We start from the raw sequence: 18,486 nt of genomic DNA, 5'->3' as shown, positions 1-18,486 counted from the left end.
CTATTGTGGCACAGCAAACTGCTCAGTAGCCCATCAAACATAACAAGAGACAGACAATGTCCCAGTGAAATGGTTTCCAGGCAACAACGAGGTTTTTTTTCCCTGCAGTCTCTAAAAGTCTCCATTTACTCTTGAGTTATTTTCTCCAAAGCTGCATTTGTATAATTTATTGACCTTTTACCCACTGAGTCTCCTTCTCCACTCCTCCCTCAGAAAAAGGTTCTCTGCAGTCTGTGAGGAAAACACTCAGGAATATCTTCACCTCTAAGAGCAGGCAGACAGAGGGCCAGTCTCAGGTGTGTCTGCACGTCTCATTGCATGTCTAGTGCGTGTGCTCTCATGCATCATCTGCATTAAATATGCTTCACATCTCCACTCTGTATGTCACGTCTTTGTAGGGTGGGATGGTTTTCTACAATAATTAATTCGTGCATTGCTCTCGGTCTCATGTTTTGTCCTTTCTGCTTAAAAGACATGATAGATACAATCAAACAAAGGAGAAAAGATTAAATTCTGTTTAAATATGCAGTAATTAAACCCCTCTTTCACGCAGGGCTATTAGACAAGGCATGACACCTTAATTCAATGCAGTATCATCTCTGTTGTCACATGGAAACCACTTAAGAGAAATGTGAGTGGCTATTTTTCTTTTTACTGCAAAGGCAAGAACAGTCATGTGAACCTCTGAGAGCAGGCAGACACGTTCAGGTGTGTCTGCACTTCTTATTGCACACTTCAGCAGTTTGTAAAACCAGCTTTACCAGTAATAACTTTTTCTGCATGACTTTATCAGCCTCTCACATTGCTGTGGAGGAGTTTTTGCCCATTATTCTTTAGAACATGGTGCCAGTTCAATGAGGCCATGCACAGCTCTCTCCACTGCATGTCAGTTAGGTTGTGGTCTGGACTTTGACTGGGCTGTTGCAGCACCTCAATTCTTTCCTTTTTTGTAGATTTGCCGGTCAGTGTCGGCTCATTGTCCTGTTGCATGACCCAATTTCCTGGCAACCTTTCCAAACAGGCCATGCTTGTTCAGGCTTTTGTGCTGTCATGCACTGTAACATTCAACATGCTAACTGAGGCCTGTAGAGTCTGGGGTGTTTGCTCAGATGTCGGCTCCTGGGAGGATTGCGGCTTTGTGTTAAAGCACACCTGAATGCCCCTAGACGTGCAAACAGTCAAAACTTATTTATATTAGATGATGATTTGTGTTGGAGTCACAACTCAACAATAGTAATATATTATATATTACTCATTAATTTTTTTTTAAAGTAATGCAGTATGTTACTTAATTAGACACCAGAAAAAGTGACCCACTACATTCCGTAACATGACATGAATCGCATTTTCACAAAGTTACCAGTTAACGATATAAACCTGAGGCTACAGTTCCACACACTGACAAAAATCCCTTTTTTAAAATAGATTTTTCAAATGCAAAGTTGAAAACCATCCAAAGAGACTTAAAGCTACTGCCGCAGTGATTCTACTGTACAAACATGCACAGTAAAAACAATGGAGGCTACAATGCTGCAAGCATGGCTGCTCATCACTGCCTTTGTTACCTACTGAAGTTGATGTGATCATTGTTTAGTACAATAATGCATTATGTAACTGCATTACTGATTACAGTAACATGTTACTTTTGAGCACATTACACCCAACAGTGCTGATGTTTAATAAATCTAGTTCATCAGATTAGCTGCACCTCACTGTTACTTACCCTCTTAATTCCTATGGAAGCAGTTAGGGTGTCTTTATTTTTCACTGAACTATATATGTAGACATGAGGGGAGAATCTCCTTTCTCTGCTGTCTTTCCCCGAACCCTGAAATCTCTTGTATTATATGGCGTCCCATCCCTGATCCTGGTTCTGCCAGAGGTCTTTTACAGACTTCTGCTGACTTCTTTTTTGCCTGATGTAGGGTATTGCCTGCTTGTCACATAAATAAAGCCAAAATGAATTAAATCCCAGCATCTTTGTATGTTTCTACATGTCTGTGTATTTAATGCCTGCGCTCTTTCCTCCAGCCAGCTAATTAGCTGTGTCAGGAGTGTAATTTTCCCATGTGTCGCGAACCATTCAACGCTTTCTCTAAAAGAAAAATTCCTGAAACCACATCTTCCAGGCGAATGGAAGATCCAGTCTGCTTTCTATTCAGGCAGATGCATGCTTATCTGATTGACAGAAGCACATGAATTCACGTCTCATCCACAGGAAAACTCACTGAAGTCGAGCATCTTTCTCTCGCTCGCTCTCATGGAAATGCAGATGCTGGTGGCAGAGTCATTATATTCAGCTTGGTGGTGATCTTGGCTCGCAAGGAAGGCAGTACATGCAAGAATGAAAACCACACTGGAAATAAGCATATGCTTGTGAACTGGCAAGATTAGAATTTGATTTGTGTTGTGCCCACTGCTGTGGCTGGTGAATTACCAGTCTGACTCTCTATTATGTTTTTGGATTCAATCCTGTTCCTCGGTGGGGATTGTTTTTACATCAGCCACACTTCTACAACCATGAATATCAAATAGGCACACAGTGGGATGCTGCTACCAGCAATCAAGCCAAGCTGAGGCTGGATTCTCTCTGTGACCCAGGTATTGTTTATTTGACCAACTGCCGAGTGCAGGTAACCAAACAATGACCTTTAGGACAACATCTGGCAGGTGTAATAATATTAGCATGCTGCTAATCCTTGAATAAAACAATAGTTATACTTTCAGTGATAAACTATAGACTGTATCTAAAAGACGGATCTAGCCACAGTGCGGCGATTAGCATTCTGAAGCCTCAGCTTTAGCTTCAGGGCTGTTGCCATCTTTGTTTCATGGTTGGAGAGGGTTGCTAGGTAACCAGTGAACACCATTAAGCTCGGAAGGCACTTGTGTATGATTTTCCTCACTTTTCTCCGTGCTGTCTCCTGTATGTAGAAGAGAAGTTTAGCTCCAGCCGCCTTGAATTTGTATCAGTGAGCAGGCCTCGCATTTCTGATTGGGAGACGTGCTTATTTATTGTAATGCAAAGAATTGCATAGATTTTATATGTAATTACATAGCACAAAAACATCACTTGGTGTTTTGTGTCTATGCACCATAAGACAACCAAAGCTGTGATTCTTCTGATATCGCTGACAAACCACAGCTGGCGGTTTTTGGTGCAACTTTGCTTTGATGTAGACAGACAAAATATGAGGTTAGCTTAGCGAAAAGTGGGCAAAATCATAGTTCAACTTACTCCATCTTAGTCCATCTCTTCGTTCTGGCTGTTAGGGTTAAAAAAAAAACTTGTCTTCAAAATTGGTGATAAAGCACCAACTCCACAAACAAGGTGGGGAGTTGTTGTTTAGTGCAGGTCAAACCCAGCAGCTGATGCAGCTCCAGCCCTTCAGTCAAAGCAGTCCTGCTGCTAATAAGTCAGTGACATTTAAACAAAATTCATCTGTCATACAGTTGTAGTGAAGTGAGAATTAAAAACGGACACCAAATGACTTCCCAGAGCTCGTGACGATGGTGAGGGCAGGACGGTAGACTGAATGCTAAATCGAGAGCTCCACTTTTATGCTCTTGTCAATCTCACGCTCCACTCTCCCCACACTCGTGAACAAGACCCCGAAGTAGTAACTCGTTCCTGACCTGGAGTGGGCACTCCACCCTCTTCCAGCTAAGGACCATGGCCTCAGATTTGTCTTTCCTATTGCTTTACACTGAGCTGCAAACCACTCCAGGGTGACCTCCATGCAATTTTGCGTAGGCGTGTCAACCAAGATAGCTCTACAACATCCAAAGCCTTCAGGAACGCAGGGAAACTCTTATCTACCCCAGGGGCCCTGCCACCAAGGAGTTGTTTAACTGCCTCGGTGACCTCGTCCCCAGTGATAGGCGAGTTGTTCCCCTATCCCCCAGACCCCGTTTCCTCTACACAAGATGTGTCAGTGGGATTAAGGATCCTCAAAGTGTTCCTTCTACCACTTGACTATATCTTCAGTTGAGGTCCCAGTAACACTGTATGCAGTTTGAGTAGAGCACCACTCCCCCCCCCCCCCCCCCCCCCCGAGACATCTGATGTTTACCAGAATAACTTTGAGGCTAATCAAAAGGTTTTTTTTTCCCCATGGTTTCACCACACTGCTACCACATCCAAATTATTGTGTCAGCCACTGCCAGAGCTGCTCTCCACTTGTCCTGCCAGTACCTTTCTGCTCCCTCTGAAATCACACAAGGCAACGGAGCGCATTTAGAGTCCTCCTTCAGTACAAAATCCATCCACAGACATGCAAACGCACGTTGAAGCACCCAAAACTGGATGTTTTGATTGTTCCTGTTGCAGAGTGTGTCTCCAGGATCACATTTTGCCACAATAACACACCCACAGAATCATATTGTTTCCACAAGGTGAAAGCAATATTAGCTCTGCGATCGCAGCTAGTAATAAATTCAGTTTCACAAAACAGGTCGCAGCAGGTGCTGGCCTGAATTTCACCTGCTGCATTCATTTAACTCACAAAGCTGCTGATGTGCTGTGGGAGTGAAACACGAACACAGGAAACTGGATGACAGAAGCCTGAAAACAAAGAGACAGACAGAAATCTAATGTGAGACTGTATAGAGTTCAATACATTCATTTTAAGAGTTATGAGTAGTTTGAAATGTGTGTTTGCCTAATATTCATGGTATGAAACAGGTTTTCTTTCAGTTGCTGGTAGTTTCCTCCCCTAATGTAAGATTCAGATGAGCTTCTAGAGTTAGAAGTATCACCACGACCTGTTTCAGAGGACAGGGTGTTTTTATAAAATCACTCCAAATCATTTCTCTTCTTTTCCCTGTTTTTTCGTCTCCAGGAGCCTTGTCCTCCTCCGCTGTCAGACACAATGACACCAGAAGAGGTACAGTAATGAAGGATTTGCATAATTTTACAGAATAGTCTGCTGAATAATTTTAAGCATGCTATTTGAATGCTTACTCATAGAGCAAGTGCTGAGTCCTGGGGTCATTAAAAGCTCAAATATTAAAAAGTGTTTAAAAAGTCTTATTTGTACTACAGTACAGTAGCAATTGGCCAATAAGATTAATCTTAAAATCAGGGTTTTTTTTTAGGTTGTTGTTGTTTTACTGTTACTTTATCTGTGTTTCTGTCTTCGGTACAGGTTAACACAATGGGGTCTAACTCCTCCATGAATAAAAAATAAAAAAATAAAAATCACTTTTTGGTATTAAAAAATGTAAAACGCAAAACTATTTCAGAGGAAAACTTTTGATTGTTGTCTCTCCATAGCATTCAGGTCCACAAAAAAGTCTCAAAGTCTCCAAAACACACACAAACTGCTCCACTTTCCTCCTCCTGCCACTCGAGCACCTTAAATGCTCATTAAGCTTCAGTGTTTGCTGGCAGGGAGCCTGCAGGGACAAACAAGTATATTATGTTTTGCACATTGATTTGATTTTATAAAGCCCAGTAGGCTTACAAGACTCCAGTAACAGCAAAACAGAGCCAGATAGTAACACAGATAAAGAATCCAACCTGTCTAAAAGCAGCTTTAAAGATGATAAAACAGCCTTTCTTTCTGTCTGTGCACCAAAACATTTCTGAATTCATTAAACATAAAGTATATATAAACTCATCAGAATAACGGGAATTATGGAGATCAAAGAGTACAACCGAACATGTTTGATTCCTTTTTATATTTACAGGTTAATTACCTTAATGTTTATGTTTTGTGATGTATATTAAGAGCTCTATAACCCACTGGAGACTTCCTCCAAAGAAAAGTCCATTTAAATTTAACAGGAGGCTCCACAGTCTGATTATTTCACCATCTTGCTTTATTGATGACGGTGATATGGGAATCCATCCTATTCTGTATAGATTATACTGTTTTACGTCTTTAACACAGTACCACTGTGGGGTCATTCAATCAGGACAGCTACATGGATCATACAGCTGTAATTGGATTACAAAGATCGTTACATATTTTTAACAACAGACCCCAGTGGTCTCCCAGAAGTAAATAAAATCAATCTTTATAAGCCCCAGTAGACCTCATCCAAATGCCAAATAACAGCAGTGCGACTACACATAAAAGAACAAGTAGCCATAAAAATATTAAGCTTCATAAATAAAATTAAGTCTATGAGGAACATCAGCTAAGACTGCAGCTTATGTCTAAATCTTAAAAATACCAATTCCCGGTTGCTGAGGGTCATTTTAGCTGCATTGGTCTCCAAGACGGTAATACGCTGGCAGAAGCTCTACATAAATACGAACTATAGAGCAAATGACTTATTTTACCTGAGCAGCAGTTTAAAATCCAGAGATACTCACTTTACAACCATGTGTGTCCAAGAAAAGCATCAAATAACCTTTTGAAGGGAAAGCTGAACTTTTCAGATGTTGCATGCCGAACATGTAGTTATTGCTTGTTCGTGAAAGCATAAAGCAAACATATGACTTTAAATTGTTTTGTCTCATATTTTATTCATTCATGTATTAAAAACACTGTGCAGAAACCTCCCACAGTCAAAATTCAGTGGAAGTGAAAAACCGAATGTACCTTCATGTGTGGAAATGTCACCAAAGAGCAAGAAAAACTGGTTGAAAATGTGCAAGGAGAGAAGTGAAAATCAAAAATGAAGAGCGTCACTTTGACGGGAACTGACACGAGATTAAAATGTAAAATGTGGGCCTGAGTTCATTAGTTCTGACTTACTGTCTCTGCCAGCATATATCAAGTTGCTTTAGACTTATTACCATATGACTGATGCAGGCAAATCTCTATTAGCTTTCGAATCCATCTCAAATGTAGGTCAGCGGTGTTACAGATCTGTGTCACGTTTGAGGGGAAGACACTGAATTGGGGCACTTTTAAACTGTAGTGTGAGCACAGGCTGAATTTTAAATGAGACATCAAAACAGCATCGTGCCCTCCAGTCCTGTTCTGTCTGCCGCTCCGCTTTTACTCTTCCTGGCACTTTCCCAAACTGCCCCATAACACAGGCCTGTATATTCTACAAGACTGCTGCTGCTGTCACAGCAGGCTCAGGTTCATAGGTAAAATCCATAGAGAGGCTAAAAGGTGTCAGACATCCTAAATCTCAGAGGGGTTACCGGTGACATGCAAGGACGCAACGCAGGCTTTCAAGGTTTTTTACTGCTCAGACTTCTCCTCGGTGGTAGCTAATTAATTGCTCCATCCTGCATCCACACACAGACTGTGAAACACACACCTAGACTTTTACCTAGAGATAGAGCTCATGATTTATGCAACAGTTCTTATTGTTGCCAGATATATTTAAACACATGTGCATGACTCATAGCGAAAACACATCCGACTGTTTCCCCTCTAGTTGAACTCGTATGTTTGAATAGGTGCATTTTTCCCGTCAGCAGAGGGAATGTGAACTAACCACAGCAGATTCACCTCTGTGACCTTGGTTTTATTTGTGGCTGCAGATTAAAGCGTGGGAAGAGGAAGAGATGGACAAGCCGATGGAAATCGATGAGATACGAGTGGACCCTTCCCCTTTTCAGCTGGTGGAGAGAACATCGTTACACAAGGTTGGTGGACAACATGTCTGTGTGAATCGCAGTTTGATAGTCTTTTTGAGACCACCTTGTTTTCGACAAGGTGGTGGATGTTGTACATTAGAAATGTTATTAACGTTTGGAGAAAGACGCGTTTTAAACTGCTAAAAAGTCATTCTACTGTTTAAGTCATCTCTATGTCTACCGGAGCATCACTTCTCGTGCTCCTGGTATTCTGTGATTGTTCAGTATAAATCCTTTTCTTACCTCAATGTGCGTCTGCGATCCATCCTGGAATTTCACTTTAAGGAAGAGAACAAAGTAGCAGGAGCCAAACATGAGCAAAGACTCAGTCGATTCTCTTTTCATTGCACCCTGAGTGAATGCTCAGTGGGTAATAGTTCAGGCAGTTTGCACTTTTTGTTCTCACCTGGACGTTTACATGATAGCGCACAACCCATGACATTTCAAAACAGCAACTGTGTTACTGACTTGATTGTCAAACTCTGTGCTTGGACACTCCAAACTCTTTGCAGCCAGAGACAGAGCTTGCATGTCCAGCGATGACTGATCAGAGATGAATAAGGGAAGGAGTTTGAAGTGGTGTTCAACAAAATGGGCAGAGTCATCGAATGCAACAACAAAAGCCTTGTTTTTAAAAACATTGCTTGAAATCACCATCAGTGGTCATAAACGCCAAAGAATGACCACATGAAAGCAATGCTGAAGCAACACGTGGTATTACAACAGTAATTCAATAAAACCCTTTTTTACTTCAAGGTGGTTTTAAAAACACTTCACTGTAATATCAACTTCCAAACACTTTCCATACATACTGACATCTCTTTATTAAATTAAAATAACAACATTGACCAACATAATTGTGATTATGATGTTTTTCTATTATCAAGGACTCGTCTGCTGCACTCTCAGCAGCAGTTTTCTTTTTCAGTGTCTTTGATGTTCCCAGTATTATAAGAAATATGAAATCAAATGACCATGTTGTCAACCTCCTCTGTTTTCCAGTCCTATGGCACCTCTATAAAACACTGAGATCCTTCTTACACATTCAGAAACATCATTTCATACACCATTTACTGCATTTTGTCTCAATGAATGCACATTTTTCTTTATAGGAGGTACTGTCTCCAAAGCTTGTTTCCTAAAACAACCATTTCATTGAAATACTGGGGAAAAGCTGTTACCCAGCATGTCAGGGTCCCCCAGAAATCTTGCTGTTAGACATCATATGGCAAATTACTGCAGTACTAACTGTAACCTGTTAACAGTAAATATAATCTACAGTCATAAAGTAGCTGATTTATTGTTGTTTACTGTGAGTTTTGTGGTATTTAACTGTAGAAATTACAGAAAACTAACAAGAAAAATAATTTTTTTCTTAGAAACAGAGACAAAGTTGCTTTATTTTCATTTTATTAATCATTGTCACACAGTCTGCATTTATTCCAAAATGTACAGTTGCCTTGAAGAAGAGTTCATGTATTTTATCACATGCATTATGCAAGCAAATATCCATATAAATGTAATTCAGCCCCACGGGCAGTGGCAGTCTTTTGTTGGTGTTCTCACTCTCAGCTGCTAAGTTGTTTACTTCTGTTACATCTCATTCAGCTGAAGATGTGGATAACCTTGACAGGGGAGTAATGGCACATGAAAAACACTTAGTGAGGACGGTTTTTTATTCACACAATGTCGTCTGAATAAATAGAGATGGACACGACAGTTTTTCATTTTTGACCGAGAACAGAATCTTGTTTCCTGAGGTGCTGTTATATAAACCCAACATTTATATGTGGGAGCTGGAAAGTGTGGTTCCTGGTGCAAACACTGAAACGTGTTTCGTGCTCTAAATCTAAAAATGATTTAGAGCAGGCTGCCTCATCTTGTCAGCCTGCTCTAAATCATTTTTTGTTCTACTCTTGTCTCTTGTGTAATGTCGCAGTGAGGGGGTATCCCTAATGTGGTTATCTCAGTCATAAAAGCCCCGCCCACATGCTATTCAAACCTTCTGTTTGTTGGTGGCAGCCAATCATTGGCAGGATCTTGGTATTATTAATATGTATAAATTAATTCTTATTTATATAATACGGAGTTAGTAAGGTACCGTTCGATCTACGTCCCTACTCTCACCTATGGTCACGCGCTGTGGGTAGTGACCGGAAGAGCGAGATACAAGAAGCAGAAATGGGCTTCCTCTGAAGGGTGGCTGGCCTCTCCCTTTAGAGATAGGGTGAGAAGTTCAGCAGGAGGGCCTCAGAGTAGAGCCGCTGCTCCTCCACATCGAAAGGAGCCAGTTGAGGAGGTTCAGGCATCTGAAAAGGACGCCTCCTGGTTGAGGTGTTCCAGGCATGTCCCACCGGGAGGAGGCCCCGGGGCAGACCCAGGACACGCTGGAGAGATTATATCTCTCGGCTGGCCTCGGAAGGCCTTGGTGTTCCCCCAGACAAGCTGGAGGAGGTGGCTGGGGAGAGGGAGGTCTGGGCTTCTCTGCTTGGGCTGCTGACCCCGCGACCCGGCTCCAGATAAGTGGAATAAGATAGATGGAGTTAGTGAGGTAGTGTGCAAGAGTCTTGAGCTATTCCTCATTTTTTTGTCAAGAAAATACAAACTTTTGTGAAACACGCACACATAAATGGAACTGCAGAATATGAGACCTGTTTCCAGTGATTTTCAGTGCAGTTCTTCTGTAATCTGGCAAACCTCAGCCTTCCCTCCCGGTTTCACTTCCTTAAGAATGGCTTCTTGACAGTAACCTTTCTCTGAGAACAGTGATGTGCCTTCACTGAACAGGATCAACTGAGCGGTCAGATGCATCCCTCCGACCCCACATCAGGTCTTTGTTGGATTTTTTTTCCCTCTTTCATAAGGACATGACTCAGATGTACTGATTTTGTGCTGCAGATAGTTTTTTCATAGATTCAACTAAAGAAATAATGTTTTATATTAAAGATCTAAGTTGCCTCTTATGTGTGGTCACAACACTGCTTCATCCCTTGAGTTGGAATCTTTTTTTGTTTTTGCTTGAATGATTGGAGAGATGTCTCGGGACTTTTTACCCAGCACTGTTAGTTTATGCTCAGTATTATCGTGTTTGCGCACAGCACACACAGCAAGTGTGACTTTGCTTTGTCTCCTGTTCTGACTTCTTCTATTCCCATTATAACTGTGAGTCTGTGAAGCGAAGTTTCGATACCTGTTGTTTAGGAAGCTCCAGGCAGTGAAGTGAAAATGATTTTTTTTAAAATAAAGCGATCCACCATGGAGCTGTTGCAGAGGGAGAAATCTATTCATAGAGACCAAAAGCCTGTTGTGTACCAAGCTGTAAACATGCTGTGTAATGCTATTAAGTCAGTCATTTTTAATTTTGTCGCTGTGCCAATCTGGAAATTGCCGGTCTGTTTTAGGTTTGGCAAGAATTTAGTCAAATGAGAAAATATCAGCCAGCCAAGCCTGAAACCACAGCTCTAAAAGCTCTTACACTGCCTAATCAATATGCACTCCATAATGAGTTACAGCAGTTTAATATAAGTTTAATATGAACTCTGGATATTCCCGTTTATCTTATTTGCTTTGATGGCTTTTCATTCAGTAATTTCCTGCAGCTTTTGCTGTATTTTTGTTTTGAACAGTGACGTTTTCATTTGTCTCGTTGCAGTTAAAATGTCCCCGTGCAGCTGAATGCAGCCCGAGCGTGTCCGAGCTGCCCCAGTCGGGGATTTACATAAAATCTCTTGTAAATCTATGTATTTCTAATCATTTCCTGCCTTGTACAATCTCTGTGACCTGCTCACGTCCTTATTATGATTTTCAGATGTTTGCAGCATAGTGAAGCGTGTAAACACCTTGTACCATTCCCGTTGGTTTCATTGTCATGGTAATATTTGTAATATTCTGCTTATTCATGCGCAAAAGGGGGCCTTGTGATGGAGGTGTGCCGATGCATACAAAGAGCTCATCCCAAAGTGTGACCTTGGCTGGGTCGTGAACACAATAGTTTGTGCTTACAAACACGCTCAAGGACTTTCTCTTCCGGTGGTTCACCTGGAGCCTCGAGACATTCTGTCTGCGTGACTTTGTGTTTGGAGCAGAAAGCAAAAAGTTTGTGTAATTTCACAAGTGACCTTTTCCCCCTGTCTCCACAGACCCACACCTTATTCTCACTGCTTGGCTTAAGTCATGCTTATGTGACCAGTACTGGCAAACTGGTGGGGGTGGTGGCACTAAAAGAGGTAAGAAACATTACTTTATTTCACCCTGCAGTTCGTTTTTCTTCCAGAAATGGACATTTACATTCCTGTGTGTGCTGTGAACAGCAGTATTTTTAGGTTATTTGTCTAACAGACAGACAAACTAATGCACTTTTTATATCAAGCTGGCTTTATATACTTGCTAGGAAAAGAAGGTGAGAGCATATTACCCCGTTTTAAAGTCTCTACATTAATGTAAGGATGCACAGATAACTTTTTTTCCATTTGTCTTTGTATATTTGAAGAAACTAAGTACTCCAATATTTAAAAAAGAAGAAGAAAGAGACTGACAATCTGTCTTTTACAGTCTGGAGAAAAAAAGGCCTTCACAGCACTCTGTCAAATAGTAAGCACACCTTTAATGCTTTCATAGGATTTAAGAGTGTAAGTAGCAGTCAGGTGCTGCTAATTAAATGCTCTTTATTAATGGCAATGCTCAGAGAAGTTGCAAAGAACCCCAAGAGCTACATCTGAAACGCTACAGGCCTCCGTTAGCATGTTAAATGTTAAAGTTCATGACAGCACAACAAAGAGTTTCCAGGAAAAAAAAGCCTCTTCTCTCTACAAAGAACATGGCAGCACAGCGTAGGTTTCAAAGTCGCATTTCAACAACAACAGTGACCTGTGGAATAATGTCCTTTGGACAGACAAAACCAAAGTGGAGACATTTGGCCATAATGCACAGAGTCGTGTTTGGAGAGAGCAAAGCTTCATCATAAAGGACTCAGGTCAGGCTGTAGCGCTGCGGTGCAGGAGTGATGAGTCGGGCTTGTTTTGCAGACACAGGACACTGCAGTCACTGAGTCGACCATGAACTCATCTGTACACCAAAGTAATCCAGAGTCAGACATGAGGCCAGCTGCCCAACAGCTAAAGCCCAAACTACCCACAGCAACCAATAATCAATCATTTTAATAACAATACATAAACACAGGATTGAAGCTAAACTGTAAACTGCAGATGTTCATGTAAAAGCTACAAGTAATCAGCCTCCAGTAAGCACACCGCTCCTTTTCACCAAATATTTTTTATGTTGTTGCTTCATTTTGATTTTGGTAGCTCTCTGCAGACTATTGCATTGGGAGTAAAAGACAAGTTAACCTGCTCTCGACGATAATCAAGCTATAAAAACGTAAAAACGTAAAAAGCCAGACTTTAGAAAAGGTCTGCATCCTACAGAGCCAAATTAAAATGTGGGACGCAAGGTAAATATGCTGTGCAGTCCCAGATAAGCAGGAACATCTGGTCACCCTATAAGCAGTAAGTGTTGTAGTTAATCACAGAGTAAGAGTGTTTGTGCGCTCTGTTGGAGTCATGTTAAGTAGCAATAGAGACCTTTAAAAATTAGCTTAATCGTGCCTTTTATTAAATGCTAGAAAGGTTGGTTTATTGTTTATAAAGATGCATGAGACAGAGCTTCATCTAATGAATAAATAGCTCAGACCAAACGGGCATAAAGAGTAAGCGTTGAACTGGATTAAAATTAACATCCTCCTCCTTTTATATAATCAGGGATTAAATGGTATTCCCCTTAAAATGAGTGCAAATGAACACATTTGTACTTGTATGAGGCGTTGCTGAAGGCAAACAAAAAGGTTGGGCACTGCTGGTCTGGATCTCAGCAGCACAGCCACAGCATGGCTAAAGCAGCCAGACCACAACCAGCTAATGGAAAAACTCTGAAACTATCTGAAGGTCTCCAGAACTGAAACCTAAGCATTAAATGAAATTAACTTTCCTGATCCAAGTCCAAAAAAAGCTCCTTTTTTAATACACTCAACCTTTGGAAGTCTTCTATTGTTTGTCTTTAATTTGGAGGAAAAAATCCAATTTGTTTTTGCTCCTAATTTCCTTGGAGTCTCGTAAAGCTTTTTGAATTATGTATGAGTACTTTGTGAGCATAATCAATAAGCTCTCTGTAAGTTTTGGGCTCCTGTCTTTATCCATAATGGTCTCTGACTCATGCTCCTGTGTCGCCTCATTTTCTTTAACTTTTCTTTCCTCCATCTGTGTAATTGCTCACCACTGACTCTGTCTAATCCCTGCTTGCTTTCCTTCATTTCGTCTTTACATTTTCACCATTCATGTATGAATTCCGCTCATTTCTTCTTGTTTTTAATTCTTCCCCTCACTCTTCAAACCCTGCCTCTCCTTCTTACTCTTCTTCTTCTTCCTCTTTCTCTTCCTTTTTCTCTTCTTCTTCTTTCTCTTTCTCTTCTTCTTCTTTCTCTTCCTTTTTCTCTTCTTCTTCTTCCTCCTCCAGCTCCAAAAGGCCATCGAGGGCTCCACACGCTCTGGTGTCCGGCTCCGCCCTCCTCTGGCCAGTTTTCGTGATATCAGCAACCACAACTCGGTCTCTAAACCTCCACCTCCATCTCCCAACGCCCCTTCCTCTCCTCCCTCACCTGAAATTGTTGCTCAGGCTCCTCCCCTCTCTCCCCCCTCCCCCTCTCAACACCACCACCATCACAGCCATGAGAATGAAACAGAGGTGTTGATCGAGGGTGTGCCGAGGGAGGTGGAGGAAAGCACCAGTAGCGCTTCGGGGAGCGGCAGCAGCACGGTGGCCTGCAGCTCGGCCAGCAGGAGCTGCAGCTGCAACAGCAACCTCACCCTCCCTCCTTCTTCTACTCCTCCCCCAGTCCCCTCTTCCTCCACTCCTCCTCCCTCTCCTCCTCTCTCCTCCATCCGCCTCTCCACCCTACAGAGACTCTTTGAGGAAGAGGAAGACAGCGATGATGAGCCTATGGTTTAGCTTACACAAGAGTGATGCTTTTTTTTTTATAATGGAAAACTTTTATAATAGTTTGAGTTTATTTCTTCTGTTCTTAATACATTTCTCCGGTCTTTGTACTTCCATTTACCTCTTTTTATGTTACTGGTACAGCTTCCACACACTGGTTTCACAGACCATCACCTGTTTGGTGCAAAAAACACCTTAAACTGCAATATTCATCTAGTTCCTTTGTATCAGGTGCGATTAGAAAGTTCGTGGTCTCCGCCCACAAAAGAAAAAAACAAACACTGACTTAAATATGGCTGATCTTTCCTACAAGATCAGGTCACTGTGCACTTCTGAACCTCCAGTGTGCCTGTGCTCCGTCTGGAAAGCCCCCTGGAAGCTGTGGTACGACTGCACATACACGTTTGTAATTTCAAAATGCATGTGAAGAGCGCTCATCCCCTTCTCTGTCACAATGACCCAACTTTAACATAAGGATCATCACTGGTGATAACGACCTGTTCATTTTTATACAGAGGTCTATTTTTTCTTCAGTTTAAATCAAATGCTCCCTTTACCAGTAAAGCATGGCTGAGGCTTCTCTTTGTCTGCACCAGCACCCTGCAGTAACATCCAGTTACAGCAGGCCTGTGGGGATAGTTTGCTTCCCTTGTGAGACGAGCTTTATGGTCACAAACACCCCCTAGTTGTTCTTGTGGGGACCTGGATTTTGGTTCCCACAAGTATTGTAAACTTGCAATTTTTGGTCCCCACAAAGATATGAATACACACTCACTCACACATGCACAGAGACCTCTCCAAGTGAAAAAAGTTAAATGTAAGATGCTTATTATTTTAAAGAATAACTCTGGTTAATAATCGAGAATATAACATTGACCAAAATGACCGTGATTATAATTTTTGCTGTAATAAAACAGGAGCTCCACACGGCGATCTAAAAACAAGCAAACAGTGGATGTGTGTCCAGAGATGTAAAGTGAGGCGACATCGAAGCTGAAATCAACCAAATTAAAGTCGCATATGTTTTCTTTTTGTGGGCGGATTCGTTGAGCGCTCTGATTGCCACGCGTAAGCTCTGAAGCTCTGTACGTCTGTAACGTTTGCTCGTTTTGTTTTAATTTCTGCTCATTTTCTTTCTCTTGTTGTTTCACACTTTGATTTTCATGGGTTAAATTGTAGATGCTGCCAAGTCCACAAAGTCAGGTATCTAACTGTGATATGCTCTTTTTGAATATTTGATAATGACGGTTTTAGCACTCTTAAACTTATTTCGGAGATCCAGTAATATCACTGGTTAAGGTCAAATAACCCACCTGTTCAGCTGCTAGACATGTTGAATGGCCCTGTGATGAACTGGTAACTGTCCATAGGCTCCAGCCCTTCCACTAACCTAAACTGGAGAAGCGGTTAATAAAATGGATGGATGGACATTACTGAGGAGTAGATTGATAAAACACTGCTACCATTTCTACTGTCTGAATCCAGACTGCGATTGATTAACTGTGCCTCTGTCACAGCTGTTTCCAACACCACACACTTTACTGTATGTTCTGTGGGGTTATTTTGACTGTAACGCTCTCTGCTCAGCTGAATCCGAATAATCAATCAAAAGCTTTGCTTCCCAAACAAGAGGTGAACCCGGTGAACTGCCGCACAGTTGTCCTGTGTTAGCCAATCGCTTAAGTCTTAAAAAAGGTAGGATTTTATCAGATGAGAGCAGAGGGTATTGATTTATTTTAACTGGCAACGAACCGTGTGGGTAGCAGAAAACTAATGGAGCTGCTCAGTCCACTGTGGAAGATTGGCCAAAGCCCCACAACGACCTCCAAATTGTGCGGCGACCTTGTGGATGCAGCCTCGGAGCTCATCTCATCACAGTTAAGTTGATAGATGGTGCGGCTGGAGGCGGCTGACGACAGCAAAACCTCGCCGTGCAGATCCTCAAGATTCTCCTTTTCTCCTCAAAAAGGAAGCCTTGCAGATTTAACCCTAATCACTTTAATAATTCTAAATGGGATTATCAGAAAAATCTACTGAAGCTCAGAAGCTCATTCTAATATGATGATAGCCAAGGTTCTCTGACAGGGAAGGAGACATGTACAGATGTGTTGCCAGAGAAACGTTTCCCAGTTAATGCTGTTAAAGATGCTAAAAATAGCTTCTTTTTTAAAGCTGTTGTGATGGTTATTATAAGAAGCAAAGCTGCTCATGTAACATTTTCAAAGAATAAAAGTCAAGAAATTTAATGACTATTTAACCTTAATGTCTTCCTGAGCTTTTGCCTTCTAGGCAGCTGCCTCTGTAGATGGTTCAGGTGTCTGGTTCATATATAAGCTTCAGTTAATCACATACAACTGAAAACAGGCCTGCTTAATACAAGCAGCATCTGGTACCTCCACGTCAGAAATGCAATTCTTCAACTGTTTTGTGGTTTCAACACAACAGCAGGAACAAAAACCAAACGCTTTGCAAAAAGAGGCTTTGAGCTGTGAAGTTTGGAGTTGGGTGAAAATCACAATCTCAGTGTCCGTGGTCTGTCAGCATCAGGGTATTAAAAAATAAAGAAGAATCAGGCAGTATGTATCGGTGGGCTTCCACCAGGTCTGCTGGAGGGATAACACAGCACTGTCCTCCCACAGTACCACATACTGTGTGTCACAGTCATGCTCACCTCTCACACAGACTGCAGACACTCTGCTGCTGCTGCAAGAGAAGAAAAGGGGATGACTTAGAGTGAAGAGGAAAAGAGTTAGATCACAACACTCGTCTGGTGGTTATATCTGTCTTATTTTTACAGTTGGTAAAACATCTCGATGCTTCAGGTCAAGAGAGGAGAGGGTGGGGATGTTTGATGGGGTAAGAGGTGTGACGTGATAGTCAAATGGTTTGGCTTCGTGTGGAGTTTTTGAACATGATCTTTGGTTATTTTTTTGACAGCACTATTGTCTGTTGACTAAGCCTAAGTGGAAATGTGGACCCTCAGGTATATAGCAGGGGATATCCAAGCTAAGATTTTATGAATACATTACTTTAGTATAGTTTATTTTTAAACAAATGACTAAAAAGCTAAAAAAGAAACAAATCTAACTCGAACATGATTGCTAGAAGCACTCGACTACATGCGTCTGTTACCTACAGATTCATCTGCAGATATCTTTATCTGTTTGTTGAGATTGTTTGCTAATGTCAAACACAACACATAATGGGACTTCATAACCAAACATGTAAAATAAATGGTCTCTAAATGACCAGATTTTCTCCCCGTCATGAACAAAGGGTGGGAACCTCAGCCATTGCATCCATGCACCGTTTCTCCATTTCTCCTTCATCTCTCTCTCTTATACGGTCTTCTTATTAACTCCTGGTATCAGTTTCTCAGGTGTTGCCTTAAAAGTCTTTAAACCTTCAGATTTGACAAAACATTTCTTTATGTCTGTTTCTTGGGTGTGGAGGGACATCGGTGCAGGTCTCAGTGTTTATTTGTGGTTGTGGTTAATGTAGTATTTATTTCTGTTTTAGTCATTATCTTCAACTTTATAAACTGTGAACAACTTAGCTAAATAAAGTTTTATTTGAATGCTTTACTGTGTTTGAATTTGGTTTATTTATCCAGGTCAGGCTTGTTGCTAAGAAAGGTCTGAAGGCAAAAGTGGGGCCACCTTGGTTCTAGCAAGGTGTACTTAATAAAGTGGCCAGCTAGCAGTTGTAGCTTATCTAAAGCATCGATAGATTGGCAGACAGGCTGTGGTGCTAGTAATTACAGGATCCAGTGTAGTGAAGTGACTGCAGTCTGTTTCATCATTGTTTTATTTCCATGTCTGCATAAAATGAAATCCTTTCTGTGAATTACTCTTTGTGATGGAGTTGTTTTTAAGTGTCTTGTTATCATTAAAAAGTTGAAATGACAGGTAAAATTACGCTACGACAGGATCTTTACGACCTTGTCTGTCACC

The 18,486-nt window shown here is 41.4% G+C and overlaps 1 protein-coding gene across 1 annotated transcript in view; it reads left to right on the top strand.

Moving 5' to 3' along the window:
• LOC146609203 (chloride channel protein 1-like) overlaps positions 1 to 18,147 on the top strand; it is a 53,088-nt gene extending 34,941 nt beyond the window's left edge. Inside the window, exons 20-24 of the mRNA XM_085346797.1 lie at positions 214 to 296; positions 4,842 to 4,886; positions 7,451 to 7,555; positions 11,686 to 11,772; positions 14,054 to 18,147. Coding sequence (XP_085202923.1) covers positions 214 to 296; positions 4,842 to 4,886; positions 7,451 to 7,555; positions 11,686 to 11,772; positions 14,054 to 14,545 — 812 coding nt within the window. The 3' untranslated portion in view covers positions 14,546 to 18,147. The remainder of the gene's footprint in view (positions 1 to 213; positions 297 to 4,841; positions 4,887 to 7,450; positions 7,556 to 11,685; positions 11,773 to 14,053) is intronic.
• The last annotated feature ends 339 nt before the right edge of the window (positions 18,148 to 18,486 follow it).

Source organism: Diplotaxodon limnothrissa, linkage group LG22 (assembly GCF_057381915.1).
Source record: "Diplotaxodon limnothrissa isolate DT_005_m linkage group LG22, D_limnothrissa_male_GT1.1, whole genome shotgun sequence".
NCBI lineage: Eukaryota > Metazoa > Chordata > Actinopteri > Cichliformes > Cichlidae > Diplotaxodon > Diplotaxodon limnothrissa.
Note: the sequence above shows the minus strand (reverse complement) of the source record. Positions and strands in the feature narration are given on the sequence as shown.